At 42.5% G+C, this 23,382-nt stretch overlaps 1 protein-coding gene across 8 annotated transcripts in view; it reads right to left on the minus strand.

The window, feature by feature from the left end:
• Positions 1-23,382, minus strand: part of BCAS3 (BCAS3 microtubule associated cell migration factor) — a 296,812-nt gene that overhangs the window by 170,439 nt on the left and 102,991 nt on the right. For all 8 annotated transcript variants that reach the window (XM_054287013.1, XM_054287006.1, XM_054287007.1 and 5 more), the window contains 6 exons: positions 19,690-19,814; positions 18,935-19,100; positions 17,758-17,858; positions 6,568-6,668; positions 2,877-3,073; positions 740-837 (listed from right to left, as the gene is read on the minus strand). In XM_054287013.1, the coding sequence (XP_054142988.1) occupies positions 740-837; positions 2,877-3,073; positions 6,568-6,668; positions 17,758-17,858; positions 18,935-19,100; positions 19,690-19,814 (788 nt within the window). The remainder of the gene's footprint in view (positions 1-739; positions 838-2,876; positions 3,074-6,567; positions 6,669-17,757; positions 17,859-18,934; positions 19,101-19,689; positions 19,815-23,382) is intronic.

Consider the following 23,382-nt stretch of genomic DNA (forward strand, 5'->3'; position numbering starts at 1 on the left):
TCCTCTCCGACTTGACTGTTTGACTAATGCTGTGTGTTTAATAATTCTACTTGTGAGAGATTTTATTTGACAAAATCCTGCTGTGTGGACCCTCAGACACTGCACAGCTGCACTGGAACATAAAGCTCTGCTGCTGCCCTTGTTTCTTTAGACAGGCTATTCCCCAGCACTGAGGGGAACAGAGAACTTCATAGCACATCTATTACTCTGTTGATATTAACACAACCACTGTAGTATTAAATCCACACACTCTTTTCAGAGCAGAGCAGTGAAAATGTGCCTATTACACAAACATAGATAAACTCTCCTGTTGTCCCAACTGCTCACAGAAATCAATTACATTTATGATTACATTTCAATGAAAGCTACTTTATAAACGAGACAGAACCGTAATATTCTATGCTTTAGGCATTCATTAATAAAAGCATTTCAGTGTTAGTATTTGTAAATGTTCTGCTTTTTAGTTTAGGCAATTTTTAGCATTCTATAGCTCATGTTAAACTTTACATAAATATGTGTCCAGACCTTACTACAATGCTGTAACTTCACATTTGAGTGGTAAGAGGAGGGGGAAATAAAAATCATCATTATGGCAGAATTGAGCGTTTGTATGAGACAGCACTTACCCTGTGGTGCAGAAAACCAGGACAACTTTGATGGCAACAACTAGTACACAAATTACCAGCCAGAACCAAAGAGCAGCTTGATGATATGGAGCAGAAAATGAGGCCGTTCCTACCTGAAGTAGCATCGATGACCGTGGAGACGCCGCGCCGGTCGGCCGCGGGCCGCGGGGACCCCGGCATGCTGACGGGCTCCGAGCGCACGGGCTGGATCCTGGGAGCACAGAAACCACAGTGAGCCAGGCTGGAGAGCAGCCTGAAGGGCATCCAGTCCAACCTACAGCCTAACACCTCCTCACCAACCAAACCATGGCAGAGAGTCCACACAAACCACAGTGAGCCAGGCTGGAGAGCAGCCTGAAGGGCATCCAGTCCAACCTACAGCCTAACACCTCCTCACCAACCAAACCATGGCAGAGAGTCCACACAAACCACAGTGAGCCAGGCTGGAGAGCACCCTGAAGGGCATCCAGTCCAACCCATGGCCTGCCACCTCCTCATCAACAAAACTATGGCAGAGAGTCCACAGAAACCACAGTGAGCCAGGCTGGAGAACACCCTGAAAACTACCCAGTCCAACCTACAACCTAACACCTTCTCATCAACTAAACCATGGCACTGAGTCCATAACACTCACAGTGAGCCAGGCTGGAGAGCACCCTGAAGGTCATCAAATCCAGCCTGTGACCTACCACCTCCTCATCCACTAAACCACGGCACTGAGTCCACACAAATCACAGTGAGCCAGGCTGGAGAACAGCCTGAAAACCATGCAGTCCAACCCATGGCCTGCCACCTCCTCATGAACCAAACCATGGCAGAGAGTCCACACACATCACAGTGAACCAGGCTGGAGAGCACCCTGAAGGGCATCCAGTTCAACCCATGGCCTGCCACCTCCTCATCCACAGCACTAAATCCACACAAACACGGTGAACCAGGCTGGAGAATACCCTAAAAACCATCCAGTCCAACTTCTTACCTGCAACCTCCTCACCAACCAAACCATGGCACTGAGGGCCCCCCTCCAGTCCTACTTTGAGCAGGTCCAGGGATGGTGGCTCCACCCCTCCCTGGGCAGAATATTAACAGCCACCACCTGGCCACAATCCCACCCAAACGAGAATCACCTGGGACAAGCAGCAATTTCATTGTGAAGCAGCTTAAAAGCCGTTGGAAAGTTCTGGTTTCCCTTGATTGGTTGCAGCTGAGATTGGGATGATCTGCCCAGAGACTCAAAGAATGGCTCAGATGGGAGCTCTCAGGGAGCCTCAAAGGATAAAGATCACCCTGCCCAAACTTGGTTAATTCCATTGCCCTCCTCAACAGCAGAATTTTAAAGACTCATTTGTAACTGTTGATTCCTTTTGTAACATAGATCTGTATTACTTCTTTTTATTTCTGCTTTTTTTCTGCATATGCATACATATATATATATATTTATATTTTTTTAAAAAATTGACAGCTACATCCTTACTTGTGGCAGTAATTACAAGGAGAAATCACACATTTCAAACCCATGGATTTCCAGTCCAAGGATAATCTGCCCACTTTTCATGGGACAAGTCATATTATCCATCTCTCTTGATTTACTTGTGAGAATTTCAGACACAGTCCCAAGTAATCCAAGTCCCTACCACAGAACTTTGGACTTCAAATCACATGCAGAGTCAGGAGCATGGAAACTTGTTAAATCTGGAGTCACTGGGCAGGACACAAACACTTGGAGCATAAATCTCTTCTACAAATCACCAGTAAATGTAAACCCACAGTTGCCTTCACTCTCCTTCCTTCCCTTCCCTAAGCCCACTCCATGCCCCTAATTCTAAATCAGCTGATGTCCAAAACCAGATGAATTAAATACATGAAAAAGAATTACAAAGAAGGAAAAAAAGGAGTGGGGAAAAAAAAAAAACAGAGAGGAGGAAAACATTCCAGAAGTTCACTTACTGTTCCAACACACTGACCGCTGTCTAAATTCATGGCACAAAGCTCCCACACACGTCTGGGAAAATGAATTTATTAAGCAACGCAGAAACTGTGAAAGGCAAGAGGACACTGAGCAAGGCCACCGGACTTTGTGCTGTCTTGGTCTGACAGCAAAAGGAATCTGAGCTGCTCAGCCTGCATGGATTTTTCCCACTGGTGCATCGCCACTCTTCCAAGACCTTCCTCTGGACAAGCCTGATAAAAACTGTGACACATCCTACACACAGCAAGCGTCAGGCAGCTGGGAATCGGTGTTATTGTTACCTGAGGCTGTTGAGATCGAGATCATCAGTGTCAAAGTCCAGCAGGGGCTGGGGGGTGTCGCTGGGCCCGTGCGACTGCAGCACGGAGGAGCTGGAGGAGATGACGGTGGTTTGGCCCGAGGGGTGGATGGTCTTGAACTGGAACTGGGGGCCCATCCACAGGCGCCGGTGAGGCCCCGTGTGAGTCACAATTTCCACCTGTGCGAGGGGAGATGGCCAGGGATTAACACTGAGCTGCAGCTCCAGGTAATGAGGGGCTCTGGAGTGGTGCTCACAGGGGTCCCAGGATGAGGGGAGAGATGAGAATCTGACTCCATGCTTCAGAAGACTGATTTGTTATTTTATAATGTATATTATACTAAAATGATATTTTAAAACGATACTAAAAGAACAGAAGAAAGGATTTCATCAGAAGGCTGGCAAGGAAAGGCAAAGTAAAGAATGATAATAAAATCTTGTGACTGACCAGAGAGTCAGAGCCAGCTGACTGTGACAGGACATTAATTAGAAACAACCACATGAGACCAATCACAGATGCACCTGTTGCATTCCACTACAGCAGATAATTATAGTTTACATTTTGTTGCTGAGGCCTCTCAGCTTCTCAGGAGAAAAATCCTGGCAAAGGTATTTTTCAGAGAATATTATAGCTACAGAGTTCTTTTGGTGTGCTGGACTCCCGGAATCCCACTGTTCTCAAGTGAAAAGGGTGCTCCGAGCCAGGGTGCTTGCAGGAATGTTTAACAAAGCAAAATTGGGGATGGCTTTGCTGGAGAATGATGCTTCACCCAAAGCCAAGAGCATCTTGCAGAGACTTGAGAGCTCGTGAACCACCAGCCTCAGGACACTGAACTCCAGTTCTTAAGTTGTTCTAAAGATCAAAGCTTCATCCTGGCCAGCACCTCACCTGATCCTTTTCATTCCTCCCTTTGCCATGATGAAATACACCCAAAATTGAAATGCCATGACTGACAGGGAACACATTTCTGCCTGAATCTGCATGGAGCCCACATCCCCAAACATTTCCCATCCCGAGCAGGGGAGGGAAGCACTTCCAGAGAGCTCCTCCCAGCTTTGTCACAGCTGCTTTGTCAAAGTTCTCAGCTTCAGCTGCTTCCCATGGATCCAGTGAGAGCTGCATGGCAAATCACAGCTCCTAATTCCTGTTGGCACATGTGAGGAGAGGCTGGCACAGAACACCTTGTGGGAAGCACAAGATCCATAACCCAGAGCCATGGGAAGAGTGCTGGGATGAGCCCAGGTCACTCTGAGCACAGGAACACAACCATGGATTTGCCACAAACATGTCCATTTAACTAAAATTCTGACAATTCAGCAGAAGTAGGGTGTTTGTGATCAGGAAAACTGCAAATAAAAGGTAAACAAAGCATTCAACTTCTGTAATCACAAGAATAGAATCATATAGGCTAGAAAGATAATGCAATACAAGACTAAAAATCAAAAAGAGCTTTTAAATATCAGAAAAGGAAAGATAAAATGAAATTATAAAGCTCTGGTGAACTCATACTTTTAGAACAGAAAATAGACTATAAAGTACCTATTAGTTTCTGCTAAAACAATCAGCATCACAGCAGAAATGCAGATTAGCAGGGAATTAATGAAAACAGATTCTTGTATAGGTACACAGATGTACACTAGTAGTGATTCTCCATCTTCAAGGAGCAATTTGAAACCCTGGCTGATGTCAGTTCTCTGCTCATGTCAGACAACAACCACAGCAGCTCTATTTCCATCCTTGCATTTAGCTCAGCCTAACCCAGCTTGGCTGCAGCCCTTTCTGAGGCAAGTAGCTTTTATGTAGCAGCGTAAATTAGGCCACAGATAAAGTAATCTGTGTATTTTAAGCTTGAAACCATCAGTGTCACAGAGCCGAGAGGTAAACAGATGCCTCTGCAATTTTACTGAGGCTATGGCCAGATGTTCCTATTCACTCTCCTGTTGTGTGCAGGACAAACATATTGTATCTACTTCCCACTGACAGCACACATTACCCACTGTTCTAATTGAAAAGTTGAAGTGAAGGGCGGTGTTTTTTCACTGCTTGCTGTTGCTGTTGATAACAACACTTTAATTTTGAAAAACATCCTTGCACTTTAGGCTTAATCTGAAGTGGCTGGCTCGGGGAGAGCCAGCGTTGCTGTGCTCCAAGGGCTCTCATCACTGCTGCTCTCAGCAGGAATTAAACATTCCAGGAGCATTCTCAGAATTATCCCTGTTCTGTGACATCACTTGGGATTTTTATTTCCCTTTATAAATTTATTTATTCTTCTAGAGGGATGGATGTGGTGAAGTTCGAGCAGTCTAAGTTCTGTTGACATCTTGTATCTTCCAAGAATTATTAATAAACAAAAAGCCATATTGTAGGTTTGCCATAATCTCTTTTTCCCTGAGGTTTCACCAGAACAGTAAAATAAGGAAATATCTCTAAACAGTCCTGGAGAGGTAGGAAAACTACAGAAACTACAGGTGAAATCTGCTCCCAGTGAGCTCAGAGATAAAATTCCTGTTGACTGCCCTGACTGAGGAGTTTCATCATCTTTGTGCTCTGAGAAATCAGACACAGCACAAACAAATGAGACACCTCAAAGTGCAGCCACATCTGAAACCTCAGACAGGTAAATGAATTCACATGACTGGATTCCCCAGTGAATGCTCCTCCAGGACAGGTCCATGTGGAAACCTAACCTCTCATTTCAGGAAAAAGCTGTGTATGATTTATTCACCAGTGGGAGAAGCAAATCCCATCCATAAATATTTCATATTTATGCCATACACCCCAGCAACACATTTAATGCATCACTCCCATAACAACATTGTTCTTAAACCAGAGGAAACCCACCTAATTTGTCAGGGTGAATTCCATGGATCAGGTACCTTGTAATTGCTCTGGCAAATCCAGAGCATTTGTAAATTTTATTTATTTATTTAACTCTAACCTTTCATTTCTAACAGGAACTAATTCTCAGTGTATTATTCATGACCTACATTCTTACACTGAGGTTCTGAGCCAAATGGTCAAGTATTTACTGAGTTCTTACAGAGAGGCTTCATTGACTGAGACAAAGCAAGACTGGATAACAACACAAAGATTAGACCGAAAGATATAAAAATCCTCCACCAAGCATGATAGTTTTAAAGCAATAGAATATTTATATCTGGCCAGAAGTCGCAGGAATTGTCAGAAGGAAAAAGGAAAAAGGAAGGAAAAAGGAAGGGAAGGAAAAGGGAAGGGAAGGGAAGGGAAGGGAAGGGAAGGGAAGGGAAGGGAAGGGAAGGGAAGGAAAGGAAAGGAAAGGAAAGGAAAGGAAAGGAAAGGAAAGGAAAGGAAAGGAAAGGAAAGGAAAGGAAAGGAAAGGAAAGGAAAGGAAAGGAAAGGAAAGGAAAGGAAGTGGCGGAAGGAAGGAAGTGGCGGAAGGAAGTGGCGGAAGTGGCGGAAGTGGCGGAAGTGGCGGAAGGAAGGAAGGAAGGAAGGAAGGAAGTGGCGGAAGGAAGGAAGGAAGGAAGGAAGGAAGGAAGGAAGGAAGGAAGGAAGTGGCGGAAGGAAGTGGCGGAAGGAAGTGGCGGAAGGAAGTGGCGGAAGGAAGTGGCGGAAGGAAGGAAGGAAGGAAGGAAGGAAGGAAGGAAGGAAGGAAGGAAGGAAGGAAGGAAGGAAGGAAGCCCCCAGAGCGTACCTGGGACAGCCACTCCTCATCCTCCTGCCCGCTGTGGTCGGAGGCCAGGCTGTCGTAGGACTCGTGCCGGGTGATGGGCCCAGGGCTCCCTGGAGGCACCACTGCAAAAAACCCACACAACACAAAATCACACTTACTGCTGAATGCTTTATTAAAAAAAAAAAAAAAAATTAAAGTACGTTAATGGCACAGCAATGTATGTTTTCCTGAGGATTCACAGTACACTCTGAATATGAAATCACAGCACCCACTTCTCTTCCTTCAAGTTTGTACTTGAAACCACACAAGTACAAACCAAACCCAATATTTTGACCCATTTTGCTGCTGCCCTCATGCTCCCCACATCTCCTGGCTGCCTGTTTCAGAGAGCACAGCTGATCAACAGCAGGCTTTCCTGTTACTGAACTCCCTAACAAACTCCATGGCTCCAGCAGATGGTTTTGCTTTCAAACCAACAGGAACTTTATGGACTGATCTGAATTTTTTTTTTTTTTTTTGTTCTTTCTATCCCAGGGGCAACTACCAGAGCTGTCAAGATTAGGAAAGCTGCAAAACCACAGCCCAGGGAGCAGCATCCCCCCTGCCTGCTCACTGGATTTCTCCCTTGGGGAATACTTTCACATTTTACTGGAGATTCAAGATGGCTTTACAGTGAGAAAGAAATTTGAAAAAACAACAGAAAAGCTGAACAAATGATTCGTTTTGGTGCTGCCCTGGAAGCCTTTCCCTGAGGAGCCACAGCTCTTGTGTTTCCACGCAGCATTAACCCTTTCCAGCCAGGAGTGATGGAAATGCTGAATTCCATGGAAAAGCTCTGCCTGGGAGTTCAGCAGCAGGGCAGCAGTGATAAAGGCTCAGCTGAGGTCAGCCTCAGCCATTTATTTGGCTGTTTAATAAAGCTGCATTTCTGTGCCACACCTGGCACAGAAGCAGTTTGGAGGGGCTGGTTGGGATGGGGGATCCCCACTCCCACCATTCCCAGTGGGAATGTGCAGTGAGCTGGGAGAAATGACCTTACAGACAAGGGATCCTGGCTGGATCTGCCACCCCTGTGCTGCTTCTTACACGCGTTCATATGGGCAATCTTTCCAAGTCAAAAATGCCCTTGGAATTGTAGGAACAAACACAGTGTAAAAACGCAAAGCCCCTTTTCCTGTTTCCCCCTTTTCTGGGCACACACCTCTCACATCAGTATCAGGCTCCAAGATGAGATTAATTTAACCCTGGAAGGGTGTTTCCAGGAATTTGAGTAATCTTTTATCTTCCAGCTCAATTCCTTGAAAATCTGAATTCACACTGGAAATTACAACAGACTCTCACCCATCAATGAGGCTATTCTGATGCTGCAACACAGAGTATTTTAAATTTCTGAAGAATTTCCCAACCATGGAGGATAACAAATAATAAAATTCCAATTGTTGCAAAGCTTTGTAGCAAGTGTTTTTTACTGGTTCTCCTGTAATTTCTCCTTCATTGGGAAAAGTCACAAATGGAGCAGACACAGACAGACACAGACACAGGAGCAAGAAAGCCTTGGCTGCACAATTTTACTGCTATTGCAGGTGGTTTGTACCTTCCTAAAATAATCAATTCAATGCCTTGTGTCTGAGCTATGCTAAATTTTAACTTGTTCTCACACCAATATCTGGAACAAACACATCAAATATCTGCAACTGAGTTTGTTTAACCTAGAAATGCACAAATACAAAGTGAAAAAGTTGCAATAAATAAGTGCTTAATAAAAATCTAAGGTGAGAATTCAAACATACAACTTCTGTCTGACAGTATGACAGGAGATGAGTTCTTACAGTTTGCTTAGTAAATTAATCCAAAAATGAGCATTCAAGGACACTCTGAAAAACTGGATTGATACCTGTAGCAAAAATCAGTTTTGCCATCAGTATTTGGCAAGGAGCAATAAGGATCCTTGAGCTGCTAAAAGTAATAATGGCACCTTCAGTCTCTGTCCTGCTTCAAGGCTCCCTTCTCTGCACTGACAGAATTGGTGTTACCATGATATTGAAGGAAGATTGTATCTGGAAATCCACATTGCAAATGAAGTTATTGTGATAATTCTTAGTGCCAGAAAACTTCACAGAAGGGACTGTGAGACACAAGAGTCACCACAAACCAAAGCAAAGGCTGAAACACAGCAGAGCTGATATTCCTCTGGAGTTCCAGACCTGATTCACACAGCTCCATGTATAAGTATGAAAAAAACCCCTCATTGTTTAAAAGCTTCTCCTTGATATTTACTGACAAGTAAAGAAAACAAACAATTTGTATTAATCTCAAATAATTTGCATAGACATTCCTGCCACGTGAGCAAGATAAATACACACTGGAGGAATATTGGAATTAACACAGTGGGTTTGTTCATGGATGGGCTAATTGTACAATGAATACCTAAAGCTAAGACAAATCTTCCTTCAAGGATTATAAATTATCATCTTTCAGCAGCATAAAAGTGTTGGAACAAAGAACCACTACAGTTCAATTGTAGTGTGTGCACTTATGGCTTTAATTTGGGAACAATAAATCATTAGTTTTACTTAGTTTTGTGTACTTCTTGAACCAAAAGGTTTTAATTTTCTCATTTATAGAAATAAGCTTTGCACAATTCAATTTAATTGAGAGTTATAGATGAAATTCCCAGTGTGCTCTTCTCTAAGGGCTGCATGTTTGTCCGAATTAAGAGCAAACAAAGGCATTTGAGCACCACAAAGCCTGTTTGTTCGGTGCACATGCCTGCAGACACCCAGAGCTTGCCTTTTCCATCTCCAGAATTATAATTTAATATAATTAACATTAATAATGTCAAATGAGTTTCTAAAATGCAGTAGCAACAGGTCAATGTACTCTTAAATAACCTCTCCAGTCTCCAGGGATGTCTGTGGTGAACAGGTACACAAGATAAAAATGATATATACCTAATTTTCATAAAAACCCCACTCTAACACCTGATTTTGGTGCTTTTTCTCTGGTTCCTCAGTTACATCTAGGTGGTGTAGAGACCTGAGGCAATCACAAGTTTGTCAACAAACTTCAGGGGTCCTTGTGCTGGAAAATTCAGCTTCACAATTCAAATTATTTCCTTTATCCTTTGTTCCACAGCATCACCAGCAGAATGTGACGGTTCTGGCTCACCCCAAATTCACCACATTCACTTTTTTTCCCTGTTATTGATGTGATCTCAGCTCTGCCAGGGGTGGTTTTGGTGCCCCACAGTTCTGTAGCTCACCTCCAGCACGTGCTCTGTGGAATTGTGCCAGAGCTGCTGCCTCTGGCTCTCCCTCTGCCCAAGTGGGACAACAAAGCAAAGGGCAGGATTTCATTCTGGGCAGAACACCCCCAGCCATGTTAACAATAAACTGTTTGTAGGCTGGAGATATGCTCCATGTAATTTCTCTTGTGGCTGCGCGTTACTGAACAAAGTTCTGGTTTTAATGCAGTTTTCAGCTTGTAAACTCCCACAGGAGCATGGCACGCAGATTAAAATATCCTCTTTTACCCAAAACTACTCCCTGCTCATTTTTTTCCTGTTAGGACTTTCTGAGATTCTCATATGCTTAAATATAATAAAATTAAGCTAAAAAAAGGATATAAAGCAGGAGTTTAGCCAGACTGAGTTATTCCACAGCACCAGTTGATTAGAGCTGGATTCATTCGTTATTTGTGCACTGTCCACAGTTTATTTGATGCTTTATGGACCATCAGTGCTCTGTATCAGCACTTCAATAAAGACATAGGTAGGTCTGTAATTAGGAAATTAATTCTTAGATTTTTTTTATGACTGCTTTACTTGCTCCTTACTCACACTGGTCTGACAGTCAACAGCCTGGATTTTTTTCCCCCAAGTTAAAAATTCCCTGGGCTTAATTTCAGCTTCCATCTCCAAAGTTCCCATAGGAGGCCAGCCTAGTACAATGCACTTCTAAATCTGTGCAGAGCTAGAACCTGATGTTATTCACAGCATGGAGAACCTTAAAGCTGCTCAACACTCAGACTGTGAGCAGACAATCAGTTGGGCACCACAACAGAACAAACATATTCTTTTCTGAGTTAAAGAACAATTTCAACTGCACGAAGGCACGGTGAAATCCATCTGATGGCCATCTTTAAAGAATTATGGAAAAGGTAACTATTTCTATAATTCACCGACTTCAAAAGTATGTTTGACATTATTGTCGGGAAAATTATGTTAACCATGGATTACTGTTACAATCAAAGTATGTAGTGAGAAGTCAAGAGGCTTAGTAGTAAATTTTCAAAGCGGAGCGTGGGGATTTACCCGTTTGACTCCCATTAACGGCAATGGGAGGCGCGCGGCGAAATCCCCGCACGCCGCTTTGAAAACTGACCCTGCGTGCTCACGGACCCTGCTCTAAGGACTTCCAGATGACCATGCAGCAGGAGGAAAGAACCATTTCAGCATGTGCCCTTGTTCATTACTGTTGTTTGTACACATCTGAAAGTGTTTGCGGGGCTGTGCTGGCGCTGTTTGCAGCGCTGGGTTGGTAACGCGCGCATCGGGCCGGGAGAGCTGGGGCTGGGCTGGGGCTGAGGAAACCAAGCACGGGCCCAGGGCTGTCCCTGCAGCACAGCCTCAACAGGCACATCCCCAGCAGCCAAGGCACCTTGCAGAGCTCATTGCCATCTCTGTTGTTTCACAAATATTTCACAAGAATGTACTGTGAGTTACTCCACTGCCCACTCAATGATTTACCTACAGCGCTCTGCCAGAAATTAAATTTGCTTCTTTAACACTCAGTCCTGGTTCTTGCAGAGAGCAGAAAGTGCAGGCTACAGTCTTAGTTTTCCCTAAAAAAAACCACCATGAACTCAAATTTCATTAGAAGCACCTTTTCTGGAAGAGGAAGGGGAGGCAGATTAACCTGCAATCTGTCACGCCATCAAATGTGAGAAGCAAACTTGAAAATTCCATTTTCACCATTTGTGACTCTTTCCAGGAAACCCCAAACACATTCTCTATGAGAACTGCCTGCTTGGAATCAGTTTTCTCCAGGAATACTGTAACCATAGTTGTTGGGGTTTTTTTAATTATATATATATATATACACACATTCATATAATACAGTAGTACTATAATAAAGTAGAATTTAATGAAAATTATTAACTGACTTGAGGCAACATTGGGTAGAAAGAATAAAATGGCAAAGTGGGAATCTAGAAGATGGAATCTCTGGCACTCTGATTTTGCAGTTTTAAGCCTGGAACACTCGGCTGAACACAACCTGGTGGCAAGGCCCTCACCTGTGGCACTGGGCACAGCTGAAGGGCAGGGGTTTGGGCACCATTCACACAACCAGCACAGGAAAATGAGGTGGAAATGTTCACCCATATCCCATGGCTTGTTCCAGCTCCTCTCCACAGCATCTTGGGTGAGCTCAGGTGAAACTCCCCCACTCCAGGGCAAGGCCAGAGCAGGGTTTGGGTAGGGATGGACTCCAGAAGTGGGCTGTGTTCAACTGGCCACGTGCAGAACCAGTAAAGCCCAGCAGAGATGCTGGAATGAAGCTGAAACTGCCCCAAGCTCCTGCTTGAGCGTGGCCCTGCCACAGAGGCTTTGAACACCTCATAACCACACAGCAGAGTAACTGTTGTTACTGCACAGGCTCTGCTTTTGATCAGTTTTACTGTCTGAAACCCAGCTTGTTGTGACAGACATTGAACATACCCAGAGCAAGAGCAGCTCTGGCCTCCCAGCAATGCTACACAACTCTCTGGTTACACACACAGAAAGGGATGTACCAGCACCTGCATTCCTCCATCCCAAACCCATGGCTAAAGATGCAAAACTCTCAATGCAAGGGGAAAGAAGAGGTACAGCACAAAATGGGATTATCAGTCCAGCTCATTCAGCTATGAGTGAGCAGCACCTCAGTCTGCTGGGCACTGAGGAGGGCTGGAGGACCACAATGTCCAGATTCCTCCTGTGGCACTCCTTGGCTGTCATTCCAGGCATCACAGCTTGGTTTTCACGGTGTCTGTGTTCACAGCACATATCCACAGCTATTTCATACACTCTCCATCTTACCTTCAGACTTCCCACAATACTCACTAGCTCTGTGCATGCAATTTTTATTTCTGTCAATGGAATGTATGAAATGAACATAAAAGGGGCCATAAAGAACCACGATACTGCTTGGAGACAGAAGTCTTGCCCAGGGTGAAGAGCTTTCATTAGAGGGAGCAGGAAGTGCAAACATGATGTCAGAGCTACAGAGATTATCTGTATAAATGGTGTTATCATTTAACCCAAACAAACAGCAGGGAAAGGCTCACCCCCTCCCTTTGAAGACAATGGACAGTGACTAAATTGGACTTGTAATGAAAGCCATTTTCAGTGAAACACAAGATATGTGCAACAGTTGGTCCAGAAATGAAAATCAGTTGTAACAGCCAAAAGTCAAAGGCAGCTATAAATACAGGCCTTAATCTTTTCAAGAATCCCTTAACGAAGCCTATAAAACTGATTGTATCTTACTCAAATGCAAATTCTTACTCAGAAAAATGTAACAGCCCTGCAAGTATGACTTGGAGAGCAGTACAGGGGCAAGGAAGGAGAAACAGAGTGCTGGTTAGCATACTCACATCTTGGAATACAAATGACATTGCATTAAGAATAAACAATTAATGAGACAGCAGAAGCCTCAGCTACAGGTCCATTTTTCTGAGACAGAAACAATTTCCAGAAGCGGTCAGAGCGGGATGCAGGAACACTGCATCTTTCCTTTTAACACAACAGAAATGCTCTTTGATTATTTAAAAGCCAATTGCAAAGATCTGTCTTCAAAACCTCCTATTGCAGGTTTAATAGCAAAGAGGTGCAAGTACATTTACCAGCAACACGGGAGTAAAGCACAGACTTTTGTTTTAACAAAATCTATATTTATACGATTACATTTCCTATGGTTGAGGGCAGCTGTAATTAATGGATTTCCCTCCTTCCCCTAATGCAGTCATTTGTCAATTTAAACACAGAATGCCCAATCAATTTTGATGTATTTAGTAAGCAATTTGTCAGAGTACTGCACACCAGTTAATATATTAATTCTTGTCACTGGCCCATTCTGACAACGGCAGGCCCTGTCCATGAAATTGGTCCTGATGAGCCAAAACTCTTGCCTGGAATGTGAAGGTGCCTTTTGCAGAGCTAGAGGAGAGAAATCAGATCTCAATCCATTCAATAACTTTTTGGGGCAGTTTTTGGACAATTTTAGGGGGTTTATTCATTAATGTGTTAATTGGCCATATTTCAGTATTGCATCTACTGTGCAATGGAAAAGTGAATTCAGAGTGGAGAGATAAGAAAGAAAGGAAATAAACATGAAATGAGGATGTCAGACTTTCTGGTGATTACCTGTTTCCATGGCAATTCCATTATGTGCCATGAACACTGGCTGTGTCAATTCAAACATGCAAAAAACATGTGAAAGACACAGAAGTCACACAAAGGAAACAAGGGGTAAGTCAGGCAAATATGCAAAACTCCAGGGCCTGGTGAAAGAGGAAAGAATTAATTTGAAAGAAACCTGAACACAACCAGGATATTGTCATGGACATGGAAAGCACATTTTAACAGCGTCCTCAGGAGTTTATACAACCCAAAGCACCTTAATTCCTAAGTAGCAAACAGCAGGAAAAGGCAGGATTTAAAGAGTAATTAATGACAAAACTTGGCAATTCTGTGGAGAAAGCTTTAACATTGTAAGTTCCTGTGGACACCAAAACCCTCCTGTGCACACGTGCAGTGCCTGGCACAACTCTCCTCCCCCTGCCAGGACACTTTAGCTACACCACATGAAGCTATTTATGTTATAGCAAAAACATCTAGGAAGAATAAAATGTGACTTAGATTTCCTCTGTTGTGGTTAGATGTGGAAGTTGCTCAGGACACAGGTGAATAAAGAGGGAACATTAAAGGCACAATATTGTGTATTAAATGTGAGGAGTGTAGAGAAATGTCTGATACCTAAAAGCCAGCACTGAAGACCTGAGGATTGTGATTAATCCAGGGGTTTGTGGGATGGACTCATGGGAATCTCTCTGTCAGAAGCAGCTCTCAGGACTGGTGACACTCTCTCAGCAGAGTTCGGAGCAGAATCCTGACACTTCCAGCAGGCCAGCAGGTTGTGGAATTGAATGTGCAAGTTCACTTTCAAGCCATGAACTTACAGAAAGCTGTAAATCCTTCACTTCCACTTTCTCACCTGTGCAGCAGCCCTGAGCTGTGCTGACATGCTCAGGTAGACAGAGCTGCACACACTGATGCAGGTTTCTGAGCAGATGTCACAGATGACCTCAAAGCAAGGAAACAGCTGTGCTGATCCACTTACAAATACCCTTGGGATAAAGGTCTTGGACACTTGTTGTACAAAACATTTCTTCAAACAATGGCTCCTTGTTCCTTCCTTTCTAGCTGCAAATAAAACTTTCAGATTCTTTAAAAATATTAAAAGCTGAACCATGTGTTGATAACCTAAAGCAGGATTTTTTTGAATATTCTCTGTTTAGCACAAGAAGTCACCGGCCTGGTTTATATTTTTCCAAAGACTAAGGAAGGTTCTGGCCCTGTGTTTTGGCATCAAACCTCTTATTTATGAAAACCTGGCCGTGCAGCCCTCCAAGCAGCCTGCCAGACGTCTCATTGTTCTGCCCGGCTGCTGACAGAGGTACTCTGTGCTAAAAAGCACACTGAGGGTTTTTCAATGACCCAGGGGCCAGAGGTCACTTATTATAAATGGATAATGAGACCTAATGCAATGTTCTGAGTGTGGACAAAGAAAGGGTCTATCCATACCCCCTTGTGACTTGGTCATTCAGGCTTTTATTTCCCCTGCACACTTAATGGAGCCAAACAATCGGCAGAAATGCTAGACAGAGAGGGAGAGAAACTGCTGCATTCTACCTCCAGAGACAGCCACAAATAGTGACCCTGAAACGGCGCCACGGCTCCTGTGCCCTGACGTGGCAGACAGATGGACCAGCCCCCCTCAGCCCCGGCTGGGCCATTTGCTGGCAATTAGAGCACAGCACAGCCAGGCTGCAGCTAAAGCCAGCCCAGGTAAGCACAGCCTGAGCCTGAGCCGGGCTCAGCAGCTCCTTAACAGGTGGCTTTTGTGGGGAACTCCATTGTCGGGGACTTCACTGAGCAGCTTCGGCCTGAATAAACCCAGGAGACAAAAGTTCAAAGACAATCAGACACAAATTTCACTGTTATTGCCATTTGCATTAGGTCCTTTAGATACTCTGCTGGCCTTAGTGGTTATTATTCTACTATTCTTTCCATTTCACATCCAGCTTAAAGAATTCCTAATATGTGAATTAAAATCTGAGAGTGGTTATTATTCTACTATTCTTTCCATTTCACATCCAGCTTAAAGAATTCCTAATATGTGAATTAAAATCTGAGAGTGGTTATTATTCTACTATTCTTTCCATTTCACATCCAGCTTAAAGAATTTCTAATATGTGAATTAAAATCTGAGAGTGGTTATTATTCTACTATTCTTTCCATTTCACATCCAGCTTAAAGAATTCCTAATATGTGAATTAAAATCTGAGTTAAAAGTCTAATAATTCAAATAGCACAAGTTATTTGAAAAAAAAAATATATATTATATATATAACACAAGGGGGCCATTCTTTAATTGGCCATGTTTCAGATATTCCATCTACTGTGCAATGGAAGAATTAATTCAAAGTGGAGAGATAAGGAAGAAGGGAAATAAACATGAAATGAGGATGTCAGACTTTCTGGTGATGCAAAGTTACCTATTTCCATGGCAATTCCATTATGTGCCATGAACACTGGCTGTGTCAATTCAAACATGCAAAAAACATGTGAAAGGTACAGAAGTCACATAAAGGAAACAAGGGATAATTCAACCAAATATGCAAAACCCCTTTAAGTTCATTAATTTGCTGGAATTTAGCTACTACTCAATCTTATTTCTTTAAAAGGTTTTCAGTACTAAACCATTTGAAATATGGATTTGTACACATTCTATACTGCACTGTGGAACAGTATTTGAGCTGTTAATAAAATGTTGATAAAGTACACAAAATGAGCCCCATTCATCCCTTGTTTCACTCTGTGGGATACAAGTGAAACAAGGCAGAAATCTAGCAAAAAAATCCAGCCAAAATGCAAATCCAGTGATGCTGTGCACTACTAAATAATTTTTCATATTCTTTTGTACCTTTTGAGTTTATCCCAATTTTCTGTGCAGCACAGAAGGCAGACTCAAGCTCTGCAGGTTTCCAGAGCACTCAGATGCAGCAGCAGATGGACAGGTAGAAGCAGCAGACCCAGCCTGGCCCCAGTGTCCCCTTCCCCAGCCCCATCCAAGGAGCCTCCTCCTGCCCCCCATGGCCCTGGTGCAGCTGAAGTGTCCCTGTCACACAAAGCTGCCTGCACTGACAACTGTGCTCAGCTCTGGTTTCCCCTGGAGAACATCAGCAGATGCCAGGAGCTGCTCCCTTGGGAGATTTCAGCTGCTGCATCACTGTGATCCTGGACAGAACAGAGACCTGCTCCTCACTGTTAGCACTCCTCTCTCTTTTCAATTGTCAAATTAAAGAGAAATACTCATTTTTCTACAAAACCATTATAAAAATGTGTGGGTTTGTGTATTTATATAATATAGATATATCATATACACAGAGCTATGGGTGTATGAATGTTTCTTAATGTGTCATGCCATGAAATCTTGGCTCTCTGGGAATGATGTGGCTGGGCAAGGCCCAGGCCAAGGCAGGTGGGCAAGCAGCCCTGGCAGCAGTGCCAGGGCTCCTGAGGGAGGCAGCTGGCTGAGACTGGGGCTGGAGGGAGCCCAGCAACCAGGAGCTCCCAGGGACAGGGAAATGCAGCCGCACTCATTACTGGGTGTGGAACTCACAGGAGGAAATGGCTAAAAGCATGAGAAGGAGTGAGGTGAGGAAACTCTGAGGATTTCATGGGATCTGGTGGGTGATTCTCATAACTCTGATTCATGGCAGAAATCCCAACACTTCATTCACTGCTCCCTCCTTACTAACAGAGTTACACACAACCCTACTGTGGGGTTGAACATCCACTGAAATTGGCTGGAAAATGAACTTGGAAAATCCCCCTCTGCTCAAAACGTGCACATGAGACAAGACAAGAAGTTGTCAGCTACTCACAGCCAGCCAGAAGATACTGGTAGTACTGCACAGCATCTGCAGCCAGGAGCAGAGGATGGTTTGCATTAAATGGTGGTTGCAGTTCATTCCACTGAGGAGTTCTGAGGTAAAACACAAGACTATTAATATTTCAGCTAATACAGAGAATGTAAATCAGTGTTTCTGTCATCACATGCAATTATCTATACAAGCTCACAAAATGTTTGTAATTATTTAAATTAGCTTGTTCAAACACTGCAATCCACCACAGGCAGTGGAGCAGCAGGGCCAAATTGTGCAGATTGTGAGGCAAAGACAATACTTGGTTGTTGACTGCAGCAGGGATTGCATTCAAAAACCCAGGAAGGAGGTTTAGAATTAAGTTGGTAAATATGTTTAGGACCATTGTATGTCATGCTGACGTTATATAAACACACAAGAGAAACTGGGGAACTTTTTTGTTCTGTTAACTACCACTGCTTCCATCCTGTGAAGTCATTGAGCACTTACTGTGAAAATAAAGCTGTGTAAAGTTATGGATTATTGATCCAATTAGAATTTTCAATTCCATTACAACCTACTCATTTCAACAATAATGGTCCCAAAGTCTGTGTTGTAATTTTAATTAGGGTGGGCCATTCCTAAATAGCTTGGTAAATCAAGTATTGATCACTCCAGTGCAGCCATAAGCAGCACTAAGGAATGTAGGAGCCAAGAAAAATCGATAGAAAAATATTTTAAAACGTCAAAAGCACTGACAACACTTTCTCATCAATTTTTCTTTACTTTCCTCCACATGTCAGGAATAATTCCTTCTACTGTCTTTAGAAATGGTACCTTCAGCTGCTCACAGGAAAACTCACAATGCTTCATCGTGGGAACCTTGCTCATGTCTCACAGCAGAATTCTGTACTTCAACACTACCAAAATAATCGTCCCTAGTCCTTATATAAAAAGAAAATTACAACCTGATCATTTAAAATCACCAATTAATGAGGATCTCTATTGATTCACAGACATGTTCATGCCTAGCTCCACGTGTAGGGAAGGATTGAGAAGCTCGGTTCCCCTTGAGGCACACGGACAGTGACAGAAGTGTATGGAAAGCAAGGCTTGAATCTCCCTCCTTCGACAAAAAACTCATTCAAAAGGCAAGATCCCGGGCATGAAAGGAAGGAGGGGGCCCACAGTGAGGTACCTGACCAGAGCCCAGCTGGCCCTGGGGCAGGTGAGCATCTCCAGGGGGGTGTCGTCGCTGATCTTGGGCGCGGTGCTGAGCGGCCGCGGCTCCAGCACGTGCTCCACCAGGCTCCCGTAGCAGCTGATGATGTACAGGGACTCCACCACAAACTGCTTGGACTGGTCTGGGGCAGAGAGAGAGAAAATCTGATGGGAACAGCACAGCAGCAACAGGAAAAGCTTTTGCAGAAATAGCAGGCTCTGCGTTATTTTAAGTTTCTTGCTTGCAGCTAAAAAGGTGAATTAAAGTAGCAAAAGGGCTGGAGAGATAAAGAGAAAATTGTACAAAACACAGAATTTTCACACAATTGTATGAATATCTTATCCAAGAGAAGTTTCTCACCGAGGTGTGTTCAGGTGATTACACATTTCCAAACTATCTTGTACATTTACTTTAGCAAAGGTGTTTCATCTTTATCTCACAATTTTTCAGTGCCACTTCACACCTTTGGACTGACCTATCAAAGTTGGGTTTCTGTCACTGTATCATAATTAAAGATCAATTATGCATTTCACTAATCAAAATTTCAATTATTCATTTCACTAATTAAAATTTCTTGTACATTTTACAAAAAGCACCCCTAAGAATGTTCCTAAAATTCTCTATTGCCCCTGAGTTTAAGGAACAAAATCCACAAATTGCTTCGAACCTGTCACAAAATAATTGAAGTTTAAATGCAATTTAATACAATTCTAAATCTGTGAGGTACCAACCTTTTTCTCGTTTGAGGCCAGAATTGTTTGCAAACCATGACCTTGAAGCTCCAAAGACTGCAGCGACACAAAACTCCCCTCCCACAGACTTACTGGGTGAAATCTGTGGGGCTGGTTTGGATTTGCTTCAAAGAAAGAACAAAATAAAATTATGTAAGTTAATTCTCAAAAAAATTAAGATGTCCCTTGCTTAGCAACAATTTTAAGCTATTACTTCAGAAAAGGGGAATATCTGAAGTTCCCATAAGGCTGAGCAGGGTTTACAGGTGCTCAGAGTTCCCCAAATTCCCCTGGAACACTGAACTCGTTCGCTTGAAGAACAGCACTGGCTCATAATGGAGAACTGAATTGTTTGAAAGACAAAATACCGAACATTTGCATTAAACAGAATCAACTTCTGAAGTAAATCCAAAGAAATCCTAAATCCTTTGGGAATGAAAATGCAGATTCTGGGCCAGCCATTCCAGTGCCAATATTTCCTTGTTTTTCCAAAGGAAGTCAGGAGCAGCCAGGGGTGTGGGTGACACAGGTGGCAGGGAAGGACATGCAGAGGGTACAGGACAAGGAGAGGATGCACACACACACTCATGAGCACTGTTAGAGCACACCAGGATTCTACCATGGAAAAGCAAACTGAGGCACTGTGCCCTGGCCCCACAATGTGCCAGGAGCAGATCCAGGGGGTGAGGAGCTGAGATTATTGAGATATTCTATTTATTGAGACATTCTGAGGTGTTTCTCCTCACAGGGATCTGCAGGTTTCTGTTCTGCACAAACTCAAAACTATGGGCAGAGCATTGTCCATGCCTCAATTCATTAAATCAGAATTTTACCCCTTCCTCCAGAGAAAAGCTGTTTGACAAACCCACACAGGATTTTTCTTCATGTTCCCCTTGTTCTAGTCCTTTTAATTGAATTATTTTATATTTTTCTCTCTATTTCACTGCTCCCTTCCCTTCCTACCCATCCCTCCTTTCCATTTTTCTTCTACCAATTTCTTCTTCCACACAATTTCAGCCTGTGATCAGACCATCCCATTGCCCTGGTTTTTACATAACAATCTCCAACTCTAAGAAGTGTGTGTGCATGGAATTCAGCACTAGAGGAATATTTTGAAGCAGTAGAAATCAATTAAAACACTGTATGGTTATATTGATATTTAATTTATACTAACAGATCATACACATGGCAAGCCTATGGTCACATGGACTTGGATCAGAGCTGAACCTCTTGTGCATGTGGGAGAAGCTGGAATGTCCCAAAAGAGCAGTTGGAATTTATAGTCAGTAACTCTGGTATTGAACCACCACAAAGCACTTAATATCCAACTGTTAAACCTACAGCTCCAGATGACTGGGTCAGAAATCTGTGCTCCAAAAAGGTCCTGGCTATAAATGTATTCTCTTGCTTGCAGTGGCACATCAGGTTTCTATATTAGAATGTTTAAATTGTGATTGTGTTAACTAATAAGTTTTTATTAGCTACTAAGAAAAAAAAATCAGAATGGATTTCTTTCACTTTGAAATAATCATCTATCACAGAAAGAGTATTTTTAACCTAATTGTACCTTGAGAATTATTTTAGCTCTCACTTTTCAAGTCTTCACATACTCATATTCCTTCAGAAATTAAAATATAAATGTATCAGTGAATTAGAGTCTTGTTGCTTACTTCAATTAATAAATGATTGTGTTTAATACAGAATTCAGGACAGTGCCACCCATCAATCACTACAGAGCAAACCAGGAGCACAGGTATGACTCTGCCATGTTCACTTCTTCTTGACTAAAGGATCTTTCTATACTGTTGTAATATTCTTAATATTCTCAGTTTTTACTGAACACAATCTGAGATTATTAAAATGATTTTTCAAGGTTAATGAAGTAATTTCAAATGGAAAAAAAGGGGAAGCAAATACTATTCTGAGCTACAAACTGGATTAAAGTTCTACAGAGACAGAACTGAAGCAGAACTGAACCTGGGACTCAACACATTTTCCAGAGCTCTGCACACTCTGAGTCCCCAGACCTGAGTTTGACCAAACACAATTCTAAACAGCCTTGGAGGAAATGGTCTGAGCTCAGTTCTTTCCATCATGTCTTTAGGACGTGCATCTTTCAAGGCAAGCACTTAAGTGTTGGTTTCAGTGCCAGGAGCTTTTCCCTTCGAGGATGATGTTTTGTAGGCAGAAAGAGCAGACCTTGTAAAACACGATCACTCATGTGGTTAAACTCAGCCCTGCTAGCAAACAAAGACAAGCAAACAAACAAAAAAGATTTCTGCATCTTATTGGTTTGGACAGATCTCTGAAAGTGCTGCTGAGATGTCAACAAGTCTATTCTGAAGTCTCTTGCAGCTGAGTAATCTTTCATTTGAGCATCATTTTAGTCAATTCCTGATTTTCATCAATACATTCCAGCACAAATTTCATTCCTCCAGCAAACCTCCAAAGCCCAGTTATTTTCAATAACAGTAATGCCATTAGAAAAATATCTTTACATGTCATTGTGATATTTTAGCAACTTGGAAACTATAAATCCTCATTATTCTGCAGATGCAAACACCCTCTCAGCTTTATAAATGATAACAAAACAATAATGTTGAAGGTAGGTGCTGAATGACTTGTTTCTGCTATGAACTCCTGCTCTTTCCTTGCTCTTGGCTTGTCAGCACTTCATAAATTATTCCAAGAGCTGAAATTTGGACACATTTGGCCTCACTTTTACAAAACAGTTATTTTAAAAGAATCTTCATAATACAGTAACTCCCAAAGATTGGACCATAGTTTTCCTGAGAAGGGATGCAGCAAGAAATTCAGATTTTTGGAAGTCAATGCTAAAAACAATGAAGCACATGGGACCAAAACATTCCCCATTTTAATTTCCCTCCTCATTTCTACCAAATGTTAGGAACAACAGCATTGCATTTAAGACATCAGGAGGATGAAAAGGCAGTTTACTTTTTCCTCTCTGCATCTACTCCACTGTGCCACCACACCTGGGATTCAGTGAGACACAGCAGCAGTTTCACCCCTATTAGATCTGTACAGAAATCTAAATCAGGAATAGAATCTATCTGGGAAAATTTGTATTATTATTAAATGCTCTAACATAATTTTGGAGGATTATTTCTATACTAAATGCAAAAGCACCAAGATGTAGATATAGACATTTTCTACTGGAATGGCACAAAAGGAGATGGGAGGGAACTGAAGAAGAAAATGAAGACATCACTTTGTCAGAGCTTAAACAGCAATGAAGAGACTGAGCTCAGCATGCAAGTTCTTTCATGCTGCCAGCACAGTAAGAACAGATTAAGACCTACTGAAACCATTCAGAGCTCCCACTTGTCAGCTTTGTAACACATCAAACTCTGCCATAATCTCTGGAAATGCATTGTGGTAGCTCTTTGTAAAACCACTAAATAGTTACTAATATTTTAATTAGTTTACATACTAATTAAATATTGTCATTTAACTAGTAAAAATTAATACTTTTAAAATATTTTGAAACCAGAGGCTGCATAGTTCATGATGGAGCTTTATGTCACACAAAATTCTTCTGGCTCTTAAATGAATCTTTAAATCTATTGTCAAACAAGTGACATGACTTTAAAACAATAAATAAATTGCATATATGTGATATGAAGGAGTTGCCTTATATATATTCAAATATTTATAGTCAAATAGTACCAG

This window comes from Melozone crissalis, unplaced genomic scaffold, assembly GCF_028551555.1.
Source record: "Melozone crissalis strain CALT ecotype California unplaced genomic scaffold, PUWL_Pcris_2 ptg000057l_1, whole genome shotgun sequence".
Classification (NCBI taxonomy): domain Eukaryota; kingdom Metazoa; phylum Chordata; class Aves; order Passeriformes; family Passerellidae; genus Melozone; species Melozone crissalis.